At 39.5% G+C, this 20,222-nt stretch overlaps 1 protein-coding gene across 7 annotated transcripts in view; it reads right to left on the bottom strand.

Annotated features, from left to right (window-relative positions):
• The window catches only part of RAD51C (RAD51 paralog C), a 34,289-nt gene that overhangs the window by 7,609 nt on the left and 6,458 nt on the right, over positions 1-20,222 (bottom strand). For 5 of the 7 annotated variants that reach the window (XR_009449183.1, XM_059669630.1, XM_059669632.1 and 2 more), the window contains exons 4-7: positions 14,348-14,481; positions 8,936-9,067; positions 2,698-2,764; positions 1,915-1,975 (exon numbers count right to left, since the gene is read on the bottom strand). Coding sequence is in view for 6 of the 7 variants with exons in the window: in XM_059669630.1 (XP_059525613.1) it covers positions 1,915-1,975; positions 2,698-2,764; positions 8,936-9,067; positions 14,348-14,481 (394 nt within the window). In the remaining variant the exon portion in view is untranslated. The remainder of the gene's footprint in view (positions 1-1,914; positions 1,976-2,697; positions 2,765-8,935; positions 9,068-14,347; positions 14,482-20,222) is intronic. The other 2 variants (XM_059669634.1, XM_059669635.1) reach the window with 2 other exon arrangements.

Genomic DNA, 20,222 nt, shown 5'->3' with positions numbered 1-20,222 from the left:
GCTCCCCCTGCCCTCTCTTTCTTTTTTGTTAATCCTCACCTGAGGATATTTTTCCATTGATTTTTACAGAGAGTGGAAGGGAAGGAGAGAGAGAGAAACATCGATGTGAGACAGATATACCAATTGGTTGGTTGCCTCTTGCATGTGCCCTGAGCATGGCTGAGGATCAAGCCTGCAACCAAGGTTCATGCCCTTGACTGGAATCAAACCCAGAACCCTTCAGTCCGTGGGCTGATGCTATATCCACTGAGCCAAACTGGCTAGGGCAATTTTTCTCATTTTTTTAGATGTGTTCTACTAGTGAGTATTTAATATAACAAAAGTGGAAGATTACTATTGTACACTAGCTCAAGGGAAATTCCTAACAATATTAGTGGATGCACTTTGCAAAACACCCCAATCTGGGAAAGTATAAGCAGTATGTTCTAAAGACTCATCTGGAGAAATTGCCAAACCTTTACAATAGTGTTTGTTACTGAGAAAAAAATTCCTGTTGTGAATTCAGTTGGAGGATGGGAGTCAATTGTACAGCACTTTGTATAATTGCGGGGGAGAAGAGTCACCTGAGATCTGAAAGTGCCATCTTTAAAAGAGATACAAACTGCATGAATTAGTTGTAAAAGATGTATGTAAGGGTGATTGGTTCTACTATGAGCTCAGAGTCAGTAAAACCTAACCTGGTGAGGCAAGAACAAAGAAATGCAGCCCTGGCTGGTGTGGCTCAATTGGTTGGAGCATCATTCGGTGAATACGGGAGATAACAGATCAATGTTCCTCTCTCACTTTGGTGCCTCTCTCTCTCTCTTTCTCTCCCTCCCTCATTCTTCTCTCTCTCTCTAAAATCAATAAAAACGCCCTAGCCGATTTGGCTCAGTGAATAGAGCGTCAGCCTGTGGACTGAAGGGTCCTGGGTTCGATTCCAGTCAAGGACACATGCCCAGGTTGTGGGCTCAATCCCTAGTGGGGGCGTGCAGGAGGCAGCCAATCAACGATTCTCTCTCATCATTGATGTTTCTATCTCTCTCCCTCTCCCTTCCTCTCTGAAATCAATAAAAATATATTTTAAAAAATAAAATCAATAAAATCATTTTTTAAAAGAACAAAGAAATGTAAATAGACAATACCACTGACCAGACCCAATATGTATTTAAGTAATCCTTTTTTCTATCTTTGCCCACAAGCTGTCTCAATTTTCCCCTTTCATTAGAGCATTTCAAAACCAAGTTCTCTAGGTTATGACAATTAATCTCAAAGCAGAGAGTCTAGCATAAATCTGACGTTTCTAGAAGTGCAGAATAAAAGATTCTGCAGCTTTCAATTGCCTATTTTAAAGAAAATAAAAGCTGGTTTGTTCACTTGCTCAGCAGCTTTAAAAACAAATACAAAGGTTTCACGCTGTCATAGTTTTATTTTAAAGAACAATACCAGTGAAAGTCAGGTAAGTAATTAAATAACAAAAGCAAGGTAGGAAAATACAAAAGTAAACACAATTTTATACAAGAAATATATTAAGCAATAACTAAGAAAAGCCATCCTATTTTCCACATAAATTAGTCCCAAAGCTAACATTTTGTCCCAATTGTATTCTTTCAATCCCCTCCATGAACACAGAGTCCCCACCCCCTTATGCATGGCTAATGGTACTTGATTTCTAAGACCTTTAGAAGGTAGCATTCTTTGGCCCACTATTCATTTCAGGTGCAGCCCATCATTAAAAATCCCAAAGCATTTCTTTTTTAGCTAAACGTGCAGATAAAAACATGTTTCTGTTTGCTCTAGGTGATTAAGGACAAGGTAACAAAAGCTTTAGTTCATGGGGTACTGTAGATTTCATCCATTGGACTAGCTCTAAGAGACTGATGTTTAGTATAGTTAACCCAATATTTAGAATAATTAACTTGTTTCTACACTGACCTTTGCTTTTGATCCCAATGAAAGATCAGCCGTATTGTAGCAGCATGTCCCCAACTTTCCCCTGAGGGAAGAAGAACACAATAACTGTATATTGCCTAAGTTATAAGTCTCTCAGAAAGCATCTGACTAAATACAGTTTTACTTTGCTTGATTTAACATAATGAGAGTATACTTGATTTCAAATAAAACTGGTATGTCGATAACATCCTGAGATTCATGGATGTTTACATACCTAATAAAATATTGCAGATCAATATCTTCTATTTACTTTTAGAAAATTTTATAGTTTGAATTAACGTATTTGTCAATCTTCCATATATTAAGACCAATGTATTTCTAACCACCAGAAAAAAAGCAAAAACTCTAAGATACTATTCTTAAAGATTTTAGGATAAATAAACTTAAAGCATTATATTCTAACAAGACCATGATTGAGGTTAAAAACAAAATAAATCTATTCACTATAGTGTAATTTGTATTTGAATGGATTCACCCTTACTCCTGCCTAAGACTGTGTGCTTTCTGAAGGCAAGAATCACCATATAAATATTATATGTTCAGTACCTGACACAACAGTTTCTATATAGTAGATGCTAAATTAATGTCTGTTAACTGAAAGGATGAGTCAAGATCTAAGGGCACAGTGCTCTGTGCTAAGATTTTTCAGTGAATAATACACATACAGTCTCTGCTGTCATGAAGTTTACCATACTCAATAAGCATCAAATTAAAGAAGTAGAGAAAATGTGTTTAACTGAAAATGTTTATCGGATTATTACTCACCCAACGCAGGTATCAGCATGGCCTGATTTTTATCAATCTTTGTTGTCATCTGATTAGTTAAAATTACCTACAAAAACAAAATGTGAGAAAATTGGATGAGTCTCCCCTAAAACTTATCAAGTAAATAGTCTTGTGATTTTATTATTCTGAATATAATCTAATTCAAAGAAATACTATTTAGGTAATGAAAACCTTTCTGATAATATTTTTAAAACTTACCCATAAAAATAAATAGTTACCTGAAAACATGTCTACTGAACATAAAACTTTTTTTTAAACAAACAAGAACAAAGAAGTTCTTTGTTGTGAAAATGGAAGAATTTATCCTATCTAATACAATGGGGCCTTGACTTACAAGTTTAATTCGTTCTGACACCGAGCTCGTTAAGGAGCTCGTTAACTCAAATTACTCTATCAACTCAATGCAAAAAAACCACCGAGAGACAGCTGGTATCTCAAAAAACTCGTTAGTCGGGACACTCATAAGTCAAGGCCCCACTGAATAGACAAACATGGTAATTGACCGTACCTTCGCTACGCCTCCCATAGGCTAAATCAGTGTGATATGCAAATTAACCGCCAACAAAGATGGCTGCTAATTTGCATACCGCAGGCAGATCGTGCTCTGCCGCCCCACCTGGGGCTGGTGGCAGCTCGATCCCAAGCCGCTGGCTGCCCCAGTGCGAGATCCTGGCCTGCCGTGTGCAGGGTAGGGCGGGCGGGGCGGGGCGGGCAGCAGCGCGATCCTCAGCTGCCGCCCGCCCCAGCGCAGGATCCGGGCCTGCCATCTGCGACCGGGGGAAACGGGGCAGACACTGTGGGATTGGGTGTGCCAACTGCCACCAGGGGAGCAGGCCTAAGCCAGCAGGTGGTTATCTCCCGAGGGGTCCCAGGCTGTGAGAGAGCACAGGTTGGGCTGAGGGACGCCCCCACCAGTGCACAAATTTTTGTACACCGGGCTTCTAGTGTGTGTATATATATATATATATATATATATATATATATATATATATATAAAAGCGTAATAAGCAATTCAATCTGACGGCAGAACAACCGGTCGTTATGATGCACACTGACCACCAGGGGGCAGATGCTCAACGAAGGAGCTGCCCCTGGTGGTCAGTGCGCTCCCACAGCAGGAGCACTGCTCAGCCAGAAGTGGGGCTCACGGCTGTCAAGTGCAGTGGTGGTGGCCGGAGCCTCTCCCGCCTCTGTGGCAGTGCTAAGGAGCGGCAAGCCAAGTGGTAAGGAGTGAGCAGGGGGGTGGTTAGAAGCGAGGGGTTCCAGATTGCGAGAGGGCGCAGGCCGGGCTGAGAGACCTCCCCCCTAACTCCCGCACAAATTTCATGCATCAGGCCTCTAGTAAAGATATAATAGATAATATATAATGGCCTAAAGAGAGCATGAACAAAAACTTCATAAATGCGAGAATCAGGAAAATCCAAGCTTTTAAATTTAAGTTTTGTATAAGCCAATAGGAACAACCAGTCCAACAGCAGTAATAAACTTTTGAGTACCTAATACATGCCAGAAACCATGCTAAGTGCTTTACCTTCATTATCATATCTAATCTCCACAACTACTCTATGAATGAGGTATTATTATTATTATTCCAATTTAACACATAATAAATCAAAAGCTTAGAAAGATTGAGTCTGTGCTCTTTAGCACTGTGGCCTCTCTGGAATATATTTATTCAAAAGAATATAAAGGCCGAACCGGTTTGGCTCAGTGGATAGAGCGTCAGCCTGCGGACTCAGGGGTCCCGGGTTCGATTCCGGTCAAGGGCATGTGTCTTGGTTGAGGGCACATCCCCACTGGGGGGCGTGCAGGAGGCAGCTGATCGATCTCTCTTGTCTCATTGATGTTTCTAACTCTCTATCTCTCTCCCTTCTTCTCTGTAAAAAATCAATAAAATATATTTTAAAAAAAAAGAATATAAAGTTCTTAATAATTCAATGCTTACATTTTTAGGGAAGAAATAAATATAGAATTATGATTTATGATTTTACAGGAATAAAAAAGAAACCAAGGCAAAGAATTATGAGAAGAGACCTAAAGTCAAAGAATGTACAGTAAAAGTAGAAGAACTGCAGGAAAATAAAACACAGTAATCAGATCAAATGACCCCAAATTGTGACAATGCTAGTCTACTAATAATAGATACAGATGTACGTTAGTCACAGATGGCACTAAAGACTAAAAATATTGCTAATTCTTTTGGATTAAATAGTGGCCTATAGAAAAAAATCCCATGTTATGAAAGTAGTAGCTTTATAGTAGAGAAAATGAATGTGTTTGAGGCTGATTTAGTACAGTAAAAATCAGATTATCTGGCATATTTTTATCCAAAATTCTCCAGAAATGGTTATTTTAAATATTCTTCCAATACAGGTCTTCCCTCTAGATATAAGATTGATACTACTGCAAGCTGAAACTGATACAGAACTTCTAAAAGGACTCTTGCCTGGCCAGCATGGTTCAGTGGTTGAGCATTGACAGATGAACCGAGAGGTCATGGTTCATTTCCTGGTCAGGGCACATGCCCGGGTTGCAGGCTTGATCCCCAGTGCGGGCACGTAAGAGCAACTGATCAATGATTCTTTCTCATCATTAATGTTTCTATCTCTCTCTCCCTCTCCCTTCCTCTCTGAAATCAATAAAAATATATTTAAAAAATTAAAAAATAAAAGGACTCTCTCCACATCAGCATGGCAAAGACTTAAAAGACTCAAAATTGGTAAAGATGTGGAAAAACAAGAATTCCCATTCATTGCTGAAGACAACATACTTTGGAACACATTTTCTGAGGATAATCCTATCTAATAAAAGACAAACAGGGTAACTGACCGTACCTTTGCTACACTTCCCATTGGCTAATCAGGGCAATATGCAAATTAACTGCCAAGAAAGATGGCGGTTAATTTGCATACGTAGGCGCAATGATGGGAGGTGAAAGGGGAAGGACGGAAGAAGGGTGATTGGAAACCCAGGCGGCAGGCAAGAGCTGGGTGGCAGCCGCCTTTGCCCTGCCCCCCGGCCCTGGATCGGAGAACCGGGGCTGCCTTTGCCCGCCCCCCAGCCAGTGATCTTGATCGGAAAGCTGGGCTGCAGGCAAGGCAGCACCCCGGGACCCAGGAGCCACCTTACCTGCGGCTGTGATCTTGACTGGAAAGCCAGGCCGGAGGCAAGGCAGCCCCCTGGAACCCAGGAGCCCGCGAGGTCTGCAGGTGAAGCAGCGATCAAGCTATGAGGGGGATGGTGGGGGGTGGAAGGAGCTACAGGAGCAGCTCTGGCCGGAGACTGAAGACTCCCGCCGGAGCAAGGAGCAAAAACTGAAGGCTCCAGCCACAGCGAAGACTGTGTCCAGAGCGAAGATGGAAGGCGGTGGCCAGAGTTAAGGTTTGGGTCCCGGGTGCCAGAGGAAAACTGGTGCCAGCAGCCAGGGGAAGGGAAAGCCTATTGCACAAATCTTTTCGTGCAACAGGCCTCTAGTCTATATATAAAAGCCTAAGCGACCAGCCGACCAGCCAACTGGCTGACTGGCCGACCAACAAGTAGCTATGATGCACACTGATCACCAGGGGGCAGATGCTCAACGCAGGAGCTGTCGAGCTGCATTCACTTGGGAGCTGCGGTTCTCAGGTGATGCGCTGGAACCAGACAGGAAGGAGTCCGATTCCGGAGTGTGTCACCGAGAACCACCTTCTCACAATCTGAGACCCCTCGGGATGTCGGAGAGCCAGTTTTGGCCCGATCCCCACAGGCCAGGCCGAGGGACCCCTCCAGTGCACAAATCCGTGCACCAGGCCTCTAGTTTGATAATATATAACAAAATGTTTTAAACAGATATTCCTTTGGCTTAATACTTTCAGAAATAACTGGACGAATGGACAAAGAAGTATATGTAAAGTTGTTGATTGCAGTGTTTTAAATTATGAAAAACTGCAGTCAACTTTAAAGATAATCAATAGGGAAGTGGTTAAAAAAACTTCTACAATCATACAACAAAATACTATGTAGCTAAGGTAAGGTAAACTTATATAGTAACTAGAGGCCCAGTGCTTGACTTTGTGCACCAGTGGGGTCCCTCAGCCTGGCCTGCGAGATTGGGCTGAAACCGGCTCTCCAACATCCCCCGAAGGGTCCCAGATTGCAAGAGGGCACAGGCCAGGCTGAAGGACCCCACCGGTGCACGACTGGGGCCAGGGAGGAATGTGGGAGGTTGGCCAGCCGAGGAGGGACCGCATGGGGGTTCCAGGGCCGTCTCGCTCAGTCCTGATCAGCCAGACCCCAACAGCAAGCTAACCTACCGGTTGGAGTGTCTTCCTTCCGGTGGTCAGTGCACGTCATAGTGACTGGTTGACCAGTCGACTGTCTGCCCCCTGGTGGTCAGTGGACATCATGGTGAGCGGTTGAGCAGCGTTAGCATATCATTAGCATATTAAACTTTGATTGTTGAAAGGACAATAGATGACTGGACACTTGGCATATTAGGCTTTTATTATATAGGATATATATGGAAAGATATTTGCAATATATTAAGTGAACAAAATATTGCTTTGCATAATAGCATGCATAATGTGATCTTACTTTAAAACATGTTTATGGATGCATAGAATAAGTTTGGAAAAATATTTACGGCAAACTCAACAATAATCATTTCTGAGTAATAGATAATATAACTATTTACATTTTGATGATTTATAATTTTTTTACAGCAAGCATATAACTTAAAGTTGTAAAATGTATTTATTATCAAAGGTCAGACATGCCTCTATACCTGCTAAATAAAAAAGAATTTATAAAGTAATAGAGTATGCCCTTAGCCCCCAAAAAATCTTAGCTCTAGAAATAACCACTGTTAATGTTTTAGTCCTTTCAGTATTTTTCTTCATAGACATAAATGCTCATATATAATTTTTACTTTTCTCAAAAGTGGAATCCATTAAATATATTATTATACAACTTGAATTTTTTCACTTAATCATATATATGGATATCTTGTTTCATGTGAGTTTGCAAATGCTTATATTACTTAAATACTTAATAGTTTTTCATGTTATTTGCATTACTTTTAAAATATTTTTTATAATTATTTTTAATATGTCCTTTTTTATTGACCTGAGAAAGGAAGGGAGAGGGAGAGAAACAGAAACATTGATGTGAGAGGGTCACTTTGATTGGCCGCCTCCTGCATGATCAAGCCCAAAACCCACGGATGTGCCCTGACTGGAAATTGAACCAGCTGCGACCACTCGGTGTATGGGACAACACTCAACCAACTGAACCACATCAGCCAGGGTTGCATTATTTTTTTAATCAGAAAAGATAGGATATTTTTGTTAAAAACAAAAACCTAAGGAACTATGGCAACTCATTAGTCTTGAGTGCCCCCTAGTGGGGGTTCTTCATGGATATTAACAGAATGCATAAAATTACGTACAAATTAATGGGAAAAAATAATTCAAAGACGGGATACTATGCTTTTCAGTATATGGCAAAAAAATCTAATAGCTCAAAAGAAAAGATGTAAGTTTTGAAATTATTTTATCAAGGAATTCTTTATTTACTTATGATGTATTACAGGCATGTGCTAAGGACTCTGGGTAAAGATAAGAAAATCAAGTTAAGCAGTCTGACCTCCCATCTCCCTCACATATAAGTGTGTATATTCGTGTCAGTGATGGAATAGGGTTGCAGAATGGGAAGTGCTGGCAAACACAATAAAAAAAAGTTTTTAACTCCTTTTTATCGCTTCACTTTTGAACTTACCTTTACCTTTCTCCTCACATTTCAAATCTAAGAGTTACCTCCACCTCCAAACATCTTGGCTCTTTACAATATGTCATTTTCCTATCCCTCTGAGTCTATGATTATACATTATGTAATAATCAAAGACTCAAATTAAAAGAAAAATGGGAATGTTGGAAGAGCTTACCTAAAACACATCAAGTATATTTAGACAAAGAAAACACTGCAATTACCAAAGTCCATTTTTAAAATATGGCATCTTAATTATGCTTATTCTTTTCCAGGAAAACCAATAAACAACACTTATGACTGGAATTAATTTTTTATAATAACCAAGGCAAAACAAAACTACATTTAAAACTATGTGTACATTAATATGTCCTTTTTTATTGACCTGAGAAATTCTATTCTGCTACTTGTAAGCATTAATATTTGACATAATCTTCTTAACTATTATAGAATTCTCTTAACTAATTATACTTACAGCTAATCTGTGATTATTTGCAAGGCTGATCATTTGCTGGGCTAGGCCATTTAGTAATCGAGTTCGAAGGGATAAGTCATCAAAGTCATGACGAAAGGGAAAAGCAATACCATCCACTATAACTAATCGAACCTAAATACAGAAGAAATAATGATATTAGGTTTGGTATTAAAAATAAAATTGAAAAAAATAAAAAAATAAAATTGATATTAAAAAATCACAGCCCATTGTATAAAAAAAGACCCTTAATGCCCTAGCTGGTTTGGCTCAGTGGATAGAGCGTCGGCCTGCGGACTCAAGGGTCCCAGGTTCGATTCCAGTCAAGGGCATGTACCTTGGTTGCAGGCACATACCCAGTACAGCATGTGCAGGAGGCAGCTGATCGATGTTTCTCTCTCATCAATGTTTCTAACTCTCTATTCCTCTCCCTTCTTCTCTGTAAAAAATCAATAAAATATATTTTTTAAAAAATAGATATACAGGATTTAATAATTTAAAAAAATTAATTAATTAATTTAAAAAAACCCTTAAAATTCAGTTTTATTCCCAACTTTACAAAGGCTTTATTTTGGATATATCTATTCATCCAATGCTTATTTATTTATTTATTTATTTATTTATTTATTTATTTTAATCCTCACCCGAGGATATTTTTCCATTGATTTTAGAGAGAGTGGAAGAGAGAGGGAAAGACAAAGAGAAATATCGATGTGAGAGAAACACATTGATTGGTTGCCCCCTGAACACGCCCTGACTAGGACTAGGACTAGGGCCAGGGCCAGGGCCAGGGCCAGGGAGGACCCTGCAACAGAGGTACATGCCTTTGACCAAAATCAAACCCAGGACCCTTCAATCCACAGACCGACCAAACCAGCTAGGACATCCAATGCTTTTTTTAAAAATGTTTGTATTGATTTCAGAAAGGAAGGAAGAGAGAGAGAGAGAAACATCAATGATGAGAGAGAATCATCAATCGGCCACCTACTGCATGCCCCCTACTGAGGATCAAGCCCTCAACCTAACCATGTGCCCTGACTGGGAATCAAACTGTGACCTCCTGGTTCAGGTTGATGTTCAACCAGAGACACCAGCTGGGCCAATTCCTTTTTTTTTTAAATCCTCACCCAAGGATATTTTTATTGATTTTAGAGAGAGGAAGGGAGAGAAGAAAGAAAAAGAGACAGAGAGAGAGAGAGAGAGAGAGAGAGAGAGAGAGAGAGAGAGAGAGAGAGAAAGAAAAGAAACATCAATCAGTTGCCTCCTGCAGGCGCCCTGACCAGGACTGAACCCAAAACCTACGTATGTGCACTGACTAGGAATTGAACCAGGAACCTCTAAAGTGTAGAGGATGCCACTCCAACCAACTGGGCCACCTGGCTAGGGAAATTCATCCAATGCTTTTGTATTAATTACCAGAAGTTAAAATGTACTCTGGTTTGATAATTTATCCACTTAAAAAAGTAATTCAACAAAAAGAAAAAGGAGCACTTACAATTTTCTTATCAGTTGCCAATACACATTGTCTTTTACAGGGGTATTTTAATGACAAAAAGCCCTTTTTAAGTCTTAGTTAAACAAATTTCTCAGTTAAATACATTAGTTTTTACCTTCAGGATTCCTTCATCTCTTCAAATATTAAATTATCACACCTTCTTCAAAAACTTAATGGTATACTTTTCCCCCTTAATTTTAAACATACTATAGGGCAACTAACCACTACAGAATCTATTATAATACAGAATTCAGCATGCTGCAATTCGGTCTTAAATTATAATCCCCAAGGTTTACTTACAGATGATAAACATTTTCATGACAGTTTCAGTTCGAATATAATCCAAATAATGGCACCTACAGTGAAGTTAGAGTAAACAAATGAAAAAACTATAAGAGCCCTAACAGGTTTGGCTCAATGGATAGAGCGTCAGCCTGCGGGCTCAATGGTCTTGGGTTCGGTTCCAGTCAAGGGCATGTACCTTGGTTGTGGGCATATGCCCAGTGGGGGGTGCAGGGGGCAGCTGGTCGATGTTTCTAACTCTCTATCCTTCTCCTTTCCTCTCTGTGGAAAATCAATAAAATATATTTTTTTTAAAAACTGTAAGATATTTTTTCTATCTAATAAGGATTAGGCTAAAGAAGAGGTTTTTGTGAAGTAATGGACAAGCCATTTTCATATCTTTTACTTAGAGTATTCATTTATTCATCCAGCAAATATTTATTGACATCTACTATATGCTAGTCACTGTTACAGACACTGAAGAACAAGTTCTCTTGCAGCTTATGTACTAGTGGAGTAAGAGACAATTAACATACAAACACATACTAAATAAAACAATTTCTGATAATGATAGGAGTTATGAAGACACTAAAACTGAATAAAATGACAAAGAACGAGTAGCTGTTAAGGTAGAGGGAGGCTAACTTAAATTAAATGTGAGGGAAAGCATCATTGAGAAGTCAGGCAACAGAACTGAGTCCTGGATAAGAACCTCTTAGAGGGAAAGACAATCTATGTATAAGGAGTCAGAAGGGCAAAGGACCTAATGCACAAACAAGTTTGGCATGTTTAAGGGTCAGGAAAAAATGTAGTGAGAGGGAATGATAGTAAATTATATCAGGAAGGTACAGTGGTGAGCTAAAGCCAAATCCTATGGGCTAGTAAGCCAAACTAAATTTTCAGAAATTTTGCAAATCAGTAATTAAATACAGCCATTAAAAATAAAACGATATAAATTTTATGAATAAATAAGTCATATAAGTATTTGGATAAAATAAAATACGGCCCTAACCGGTTTTGCTCAGTGGATAGAGCCTCGGTCTGTGGACTCAAGGGTCCCAGGTTCGATTCCGGTCAAGGGCATGTACCTTGGTTGCAGACACGTCCCCAGTGGGGAGTGTGCAGGAGGCAGCTGCAGCTGATCAATGTTTCTCTCTCATCGATGTTTCTGGCTCTCTATCCCTCTCCCCCTCTCCCTTCCTCTCTGTAAAAAATCAATAAAATATATTTTAAAAATAAATAAGTAAAATAAAATACGAATAATAAATACCGAAAAATCACTCCTTCCTATTTTTTTATATTTTACTATTATCTATGCTCTTTAGATCATTTGCACCTATTTTATCTTTATAGTGGAAATACTACACAGTGATGTGCTACAATACAGTGTTTCTTCTCTACTCTACATTCAGTAAGCTTGAAATCAGCCACCATAGGAGGATTTTCTACATAGAAATCAGCAAATAAATCAGCTACACATCAGAGCTTGATTTGTCTTGCTGATTGTCTAAACTTTTAATAAAGTAATGGGGAAAATGACAAAATCATATTGATCTTAAAAATATGTTGTGTCTGTACCCATTACATTGTGAACTACACAAAAATTGAGGACATATTCTTCTATTAGAAAACTAATGAATTAACTAGGTATTAATTTGATTAGCTCAAATCAACAAAAAAATATTCCACAGGAAAACTCCATATAATTATAGGTTTTGACACCAGGATATTTGCAGGGAGCCCTAAATACCAGGCATCCAAGGACCTTTCTGCTCATGCCAGAGGAGCTGGTAACCTCCAATGGACAAAAAGAATGGAAATTTGTTTTTCCTCTCCACAGTCCAGATTTTACTGAAAGTGGCTAAATTACAGAGATGTGGACCTTCTGCTAAGTGGTAACTATTCACACTGACAGCTTTCCCAAGTTTAGGATGGAAGTTCTTAGAGATGGTTTGGTGAATTTCCTTGATTTCTCAAAAGGGAGAGTATACTGAAGGTAGAAAGCCAATGAATTACAGAATGAGTAGGATAAAACAGGGCTTGTCATTAAACTCATAAAAGCTGAAAGTAAAACATTACCAAGTGGGGCCCTGGACAGTGTGGCTCAGTTGGTTGGGCACCATCTGGTGCACCAAAAAGTTGCTGGTTCGGTTCCTGGTCGGGGAATATGCCCGCCTGGGTTGCGGGCTTGATCTCCAGTAGGGAGCGTGCAGGAGGCAGCAGATCAATGTTTTCCTCTCACATCTTTCTTTCTCCCTCTCCCTTTCCCTCCCTCCCTCCCTCTCTCTAAAAATCAATTTAAAAGTCTTTTAAAAATACATATAACCGTTAATATTGCAATCCCAATACTTAGCATTTATCCCATAAACATACTCACAAATGTACCCCAAGAGATATGTGTAAGGTTATCTCCAAAACATTGTCATAATAGCACTAAAAGTCCACCAACAAAGAATTGGTTTAATAAATTAAGGTACCTACCCCACCCCCCAACCATTTTAATTGTGGTAAAATACACATGACAGAAAAATTTACCATCTTAATCATTTTATGTGTACAGTTTAGTGATATTAAATATATTTATAATGTTTTGCATCTCTAGAACTCTTTTCATCTTCTAAAACTAAAACTCTATACCCACTAAACAATAACTCCCATTCTTCTCTTCTCCCCGGGCCCTGGCAACCACCGTTTTACTTTCTGTCTCTATGACTTTGACTACTCCTAATACCTCATAAAAGCATATATAGCTTATTACACTTAGCATAGAGTCCTCAAGATTCATCCATGTTGTAGCATGTGTCAGATTTTCTTTCCTTTTTAAGGCTGAATATATTCCATTGTATGTATGTATGTATGTAGCACATATTGCTTATCTAGTCATCCATCAATGGACACTTGTGTTACTTCCATGTTCTAGCTACTGTAAATAATCCTGCTGTGAGCATAAATGTATGAATGTATAAATGTCTCTTCAAGACCCTGCTTTCAATTCTTTTGGCTATATACCCAGAAGTGGAATTGCTATATTATATGGTAGTTCTATTTTCAATTTTTTGAGGAACTCACATACTGTTTTCTACTACAATTATACCATTTTACTTTCCCACCAACAGCAAAAAAGTACCTTCTTAAAATGAAATATGCAGCTGAAAAAAGAATAAGGTCTACCTGTGTGTAATGACACAGAAAGATACGCAAACACTAAGCCAAAATGGAAGGTGCAGAACAATAATACAGTATAATCCCATGAACAAATGTTAAAAATGGGGAACTAGATATTATAATATGTATAAAAAATTTTGAGAAGACACACAAGAAACTATTAATAGTGGTCAACTTTGGGGAGAGGTACTAGGAAGCGATAGCAGAAGGGAAATGTTATTTTTCATTTTATACCACTCTATACAGTTTGTTTGATAGGAGCTATTCCACCATTACTAGAGGTGGAACCTCTTTTTATATTATTTCAATTTCTTACTTTAGGCATAGTATTAATATATACATGCTAAATAAATGTAAACATAAATAAATTATAGGGCAAGGAATAAATAAATTTTCTGAATTGGCTTAACCAGACACTTCCTAAGAAATATTAGTTACATTGGTAAATTATATTTCAGTAGCTTGAGCCATACCTTTGAATGTTCTGAAAGGAATTCTGAAAGTAGATAAACTTGTGCCAGTAGCTCTGTGTAGTCATGACAACGAAAATAATAAATATGGGAAAGAATGTTTTCAAGAGTAAAATTCTCCAAAGCCTTTGGGTGCGCTGAAATAAACAACAAAACAATCTTAAAATAATTAGTTACCTGTTTTGATATATTGGTGACTAAAGAAAAACAATACCTTTGAATAAAAAAATTCTTCACTGTGAACAAAACTCTCGACTTTATTTGAAAGATGACAAAATTTTAGCAAAATCACTATAAACTATCATTTCATAATTCCTGTCCTCTTCTTTCATCCTTTCCACTGTTTCCTTACATACTAGGCCAGTGATGGCGAACCTTTTGAGCTTGGTGTGTCAGCATTTTGAAAAACCCTAACTTAACTCTGGTGCCGTGTCACATATAGAAATTTTTTGATATTTGCAGCCATAGTAAAACAAAGATTTATATTTTTGATATTTATTTTATATATTCATATATTTAAATGCCATTTAACAAAGAAAAATCAACCAAAAAAACGAGTTCGCATGTCACTTCTGACATGCATGTCATAGGTTTGCCATCACTGTACTAGGCTATCTAGAAACTGTTTCTACACATATACAACTAGTTTTTAATACCTGTCTTTTCATATTTCTAGTTATTGGCTTCCACTCAATAGAAGTAACATACTGGAATTTCTCTTTCTTTCTTTTTTTTTCATAGGATTACAAACTAACAGTTAAAAGGAAAAATGTTCAAAAGAAGTATTTTCCCCCCTTAAATGATATAGTGTAACTTGGTAATTTAAACAGAACCAATGAAATTCCCTACTTAGATTGGATTTAAAAAATAAGCAGTTTGGAAACCAGAAACACCAATCAGAAAGGATATATGCACCCCTATGTTCATAGCAGCACAATTTACAATAGCTAAGATATGGAAACAGCCTAAGTGCCCATCAGCAGATGAATGGATTAGAAAACTGTGGTACAGAAGAGGGACCAAAATGGTGGCATAGGTAAACACCTGTACTTGCTGCCTATCACAACCACATCAAAATTACAACTAAAAGACAGAACAGTTATCATCCAGAACCTCAGGAAAGCTGGCTGAGTGGAAGTTCTACAACTAAAGAGGTAAAGAAGAGAGCGCATTGAGACTGGTAGGAGGTATGGAGGCACTGAACGGGCTGGCATCCAGGTGCACTGCTTTTTTAATCGGGAGGGAGATACAAACTCCTGCTTGTTCTGAACTCCAGTTCCAGGAGAGACTCAGGGGGACCCAGACACATACAGGGAGAAACTGGACTGTCTGGCATCAGGACAGGAACGTGAGGGAGGCTTTCTTTCAGACGGAGGTGCAGAGGTGTGCGCAGTGGTCACTGTTCCTGCCTGGGAGAATCTCCAGTGCAGGGCTGCCTGGCAGCCATTGCTGTTTGCTCTGCCCTGGTGATTCCCTGAGACCCGGCCCACCCAATTTACAACCCCACCCAAACTGTGTGCAGCAGCTTTTGCATATGAATGGCCTGTCCTTTCTCCGCCTAAAACCTGTCAAATAGGCAGCAGCTGGGTCAGGGAGTCCCAAAGCAATCAATCCAGCAGCAGCCTGCCTTGCTACACAGCTGGGTCTCATCTGGGCACTTCCAAACCCAATACAAAGAGGAGGAATCTGCAGATCTCTCTGTAGCTCCTGCTGGGCGACCCCAGGCAGTGGCTGACTTTGCACATCCTTGGAGATCCAAGAGCCAGTGTACCCAGTGGTCAGTGTGAGACTATACCAGATTACAACTCTTCACATCCATAAGTGACACACTCAAGGGGCAGACTCAGTGAGCACCAGAGCCCCACTGAAGCAAGTCCTGCCCCATAAGGGTGTCTCCTGCACAGAAGCTCTTCCATTGTAGACACAGTTGGTCCTCATAGCCAATTGGCCTGGAAGTCAATTCCTCCCAGTGATACCAACAGCAATCAAGGCTTAACTACAACAAGATTGTGCACGCTGCCCACAAAGGGATGCACCAAGAGTATCCACCTCAGGTGACTGGAGAGGCTGAGCCACCAGGCCCAATAGGACACCTACCACACAAGGCTACTCTATCAATTCAAGCAGACTAGCAGCTACCCAATACATAGAAACAAACACAGGGAAGCAGCCAAAATGCGGAGACAAAGAAAAATGTCACAAATGAAAGAAATGGATGAAAGGAAAATACTGGATATAGAGTTCAAAACCACAGTCATAAGGTTACTCAAGAATCTTCTAGGAAGAGCACGACGTGGTGAGGGCGGGCGGGGGGAGAGAACCGGACCGCCTTAGCAGCTCTGCCGTGGGCTGTGTCCCGGAGAATAATATAGAGATTCAACAGTAGACTAGAGGATCCCAAGATCAAGTCAGCCCTACACGGTTTGGCTCAGTGGATAGAGCGTCGGACTGCAGACTGAAAGGTCCCAGGTTCGATTCTGGTCAAGGGCATGTACCTTGGTTGCGGGTACATCCCCAGTAGGGAGTGTGCAGGAGGGAGCTGGTCGATGTTTCTTTCTCATCGATGTTTCCAACTCTCTATCCCTCTCCCTTCCACTCTGTAAAAAATCAATAAAATATATTTATTTTTAAAAAGAATCAAGTCAAAGATTTGAAGTGCGAGGAAGCAAAAAACACCCAAGCAGAAGAGCAAAAGGAAAAAAAAATCCAAAACTATGAAGATAGTGTAAGGAGCCTCTGGGACAATTTCAAATGTACCAACGTCCATATTATGGGGGTGCCAGAAAAAGAGAGAGAGCAAGATATTGAAAACCTATTTGAAGAAATAATGACAGAAAACTTCCCCTACCTGGTGAAAGAAATAGACTTACAAGTCCAGGAAGCACAGAGAACCCCAAACAAGAGGAATCCAAAGAGGACCACACCAAGACACATCATAATTAAAATGCCAAGGGCAGCCGAAACCGGTTTGGCTCAGTGGATAGAGCGTCAGCCTGCGGACTGAAAGGTCCCAGGTTCGATTCCGGTCAAGGGCATGTACCTGGGTTGCGGGCACATCCCCAGTAGGAGATGTGCAGGAGGCAGCTGATCGATGTTCCTCTCTCATCGATGTTTCTAACTCTCTATCTCTCTCCCTTCCTCTCTGTAAAAAATCAATAAAATATATTTAAAAAAAAAAATGCCAAGGGCAAAAGACAAAGAGAGAATCTTGAAAGCATAAGAGAAAAACAGTTAGTTACCTACAAGGGAGTACCCATACGACTATCAGCTGATTTCTCAACAGAAACTATGCCGGCCAGAAGGAAGGGGCAATATTCAAAGCGATGAATAGCAAGAACCTACAACAAAGATTACTCTACCCAGTAAAGCTGTCATTTAGAATTGAAGGTCAGATAAAGAGCTTCACAGATAAGGAAAAGCTAAAGGAGTTCATCGCCACCAAACCAGTATTAAAGGAAATGCTGAAAGGTATTCTTTAAGAAGAGGAAGAAGAAGAAAAGGTAAAGATAAAAAATTATGAATAACAAAGTGACAACAGATACATATCTATCAACAAGTGAATCTAAAAATCAAATGAATAAAAAATCTGATGAACAGAACAAACTGGTGAATGTAATAGAATCAGGGGCAAGGAAAGGAAGCGACTGACAATTCTCGGTGGGGGAGAAGAGAATGTGGGGGGTGAAGGAAGAAATTGGACAAAGAGCTTATACCTATGGACGAGGACAGTGCGGGGACGAGGGCCTGGGGTGGGGTGGGAACCGGGTGGAGGGGAGCTTTGGGGGGAAAAGAGGAACATCTGTAATAATCTGAACAATAAAGATTTTTTAAAAAACCCCAAAAACTGTAGTACATTTACACAATGGAATACTATGCTGCTATAAAAAAGAAGGAACTTTTACCACTTGCAACAGCATGGATGAAGCTGGAGAGCATTATGGTAAGCGAAATAAGCCAGTCGGAGAAAGATAAGTATCACATGATCTCACTCATATGTGGGATATAATGATCAACATAAACTGTTGAACAAAAATAGATCCAGAAACAAGGTAGCACTAAACACACCACCCAACCTCAGAGAGAAGGCAGGGGAGGGGAGGGTTAGAGATCAACTGAAGGACTTGTATGCATGCATATTAGCATAACCAATGGACACAGACACTGGGGTGGTGGGGGCTTTCCCTTGGGAGTGGGAGTGGCTGGGGGGAGGGTCAATCGTGGGAAAAAAGGAGACATGTAATACTTTAAACAATAAAAAAAAGGAAAAGAAAAAATAAATAAGCAGTTTGGATTTGTACATATTTCAGAGAAAAACCACTTAAAAAGTGTTGCATTTTAAAATGTACTTACGTTTTAACATTGAAAAATAAACCCCAAGAAATTAAATTTCAGAAAACATTGCCTATTACAAATATATTAAATTTTTACTTGATTTTTATTATTGTTGTTTTGTGTGATTTTTTTGTCTTTTTTTTCTTCTTCTTAAATTGATTTTTAGAGAGAGAAGGGAGAGGGGGAGTAAGAGAGAGAAAAACATCAATAGGCTGCCTCCTGCAAGTCCCCCACCAAGGATCGAGCCTGCAACCTGGGCATGTGCCCTGACAGGGCGGTGCATAAAAGAACACTCAACCAACTAGCCACAACAGCCAGGGCCAAGTATACATTTTAAAAGTTCATTTTTAACCAAAAAATGACACCTTAATCATGTACCACTCATTAAAAACTTTATATCCCAGTTTTATACCAATAATATTTAGAATAAGATTTTAAGACACTATTACAGCCCTGGTGGGGTGACTACATTGGTTGGAGTATCATCCCCTACACCAAAAAGTTAGACTCCGAATCAGGGAAGGTACCTAGGTGTCAGGTTCGATCCCCATTTGGGGTGTATACAGGAGGCAGCTAATCAATGTTTCTCTCTCTTTCTCTTCATATCCTCAGATGATAATAAAACAAAACAAAACACTATTACAAATATACATTGTGTCTACGGCCATGCCACCCTGAATACACCCGTTCTTATCTGATGTCACAAATATTCATTGTGACATGGGTAGCTTTAAGGACTTTCAGCAGATATACTGGTCATTAGTTAAAGAGGACACCCAGCACTTCCATTAAAATAAAAATATACAGCCCGGCTGGCATGGCTCAGTGGTTGAGCGTCCATCTACGAACCAGGAGGTCATGGTGCGATTCCCAGTCAGGGCACATGCCGGGGTTGCAGGCTCGATTCCTAGTGTGGGGTGTGCAGGAGGCAGCTGATCAATGAATCTCTCTTATCATTGATGTTTCAAACTCTCTCTCCATCTCCCTTCATCTCTGAAATCAATAAAAATATATATTTTTTAAAATCCTGTTGATTACAAACATTTAAAGGAAATACAAGCATATATGAAAAGCATTGTTTTTGAAACATCTAGAGAAAAAACTAAAGACTTTACATCCAAAGAATAAGATAAAACAAAGCAAATTTTTTAAAAAGTCAAACCAGAAACCATTTAATTTTATAAGAAACTGAAAGAACGTGAACTTGAATATAAATTACCTTTACATTTTTTTTTAAATATATTTTATTGATTTTTCACAGAGAGGAAGGGAGAGAGATAGAAAGTTAGAAACATCGATGAGTGAGAAACATCGATCAGCTGCCTCCTGCACATCCCCCACTGGGGATGTGCCCGCAACCCAGGTACATGCACTTGACCGGAATCGAACCTGGGACCCTCCAGTCCGCAGGCCGACGCTCCATCCACTGAGCCAAACCGGTCTCGGCAACCTTTACATTTTTAAAAAAACTTCCTTTCCACATAATAAGTACAAAAAACTTCCAAACACTTTAGCAATACAATTAACATAGTCATGAAGTCATTTA

The sequence above is a fragment of the Myotis daubentonii genome, chromosome 16 (genome assembly GCF_963259705.1).
Source record: "Myotis daubentonii chromosome 16, mMyoDau2.1, whole genome shotgun sequence".
NCBI classification, from domain to species: Eukaryota; Metazoa; Chordata; class Mammalia; order Chiroptera; family Vespertilionidae; genus Myotis; species Myotis daubentonii.
The sequence above is the reverse complement of the archived record's forward strand: the minus strand, read 5'-3'. Positions and strand labels throughout refer to the sequence as shown.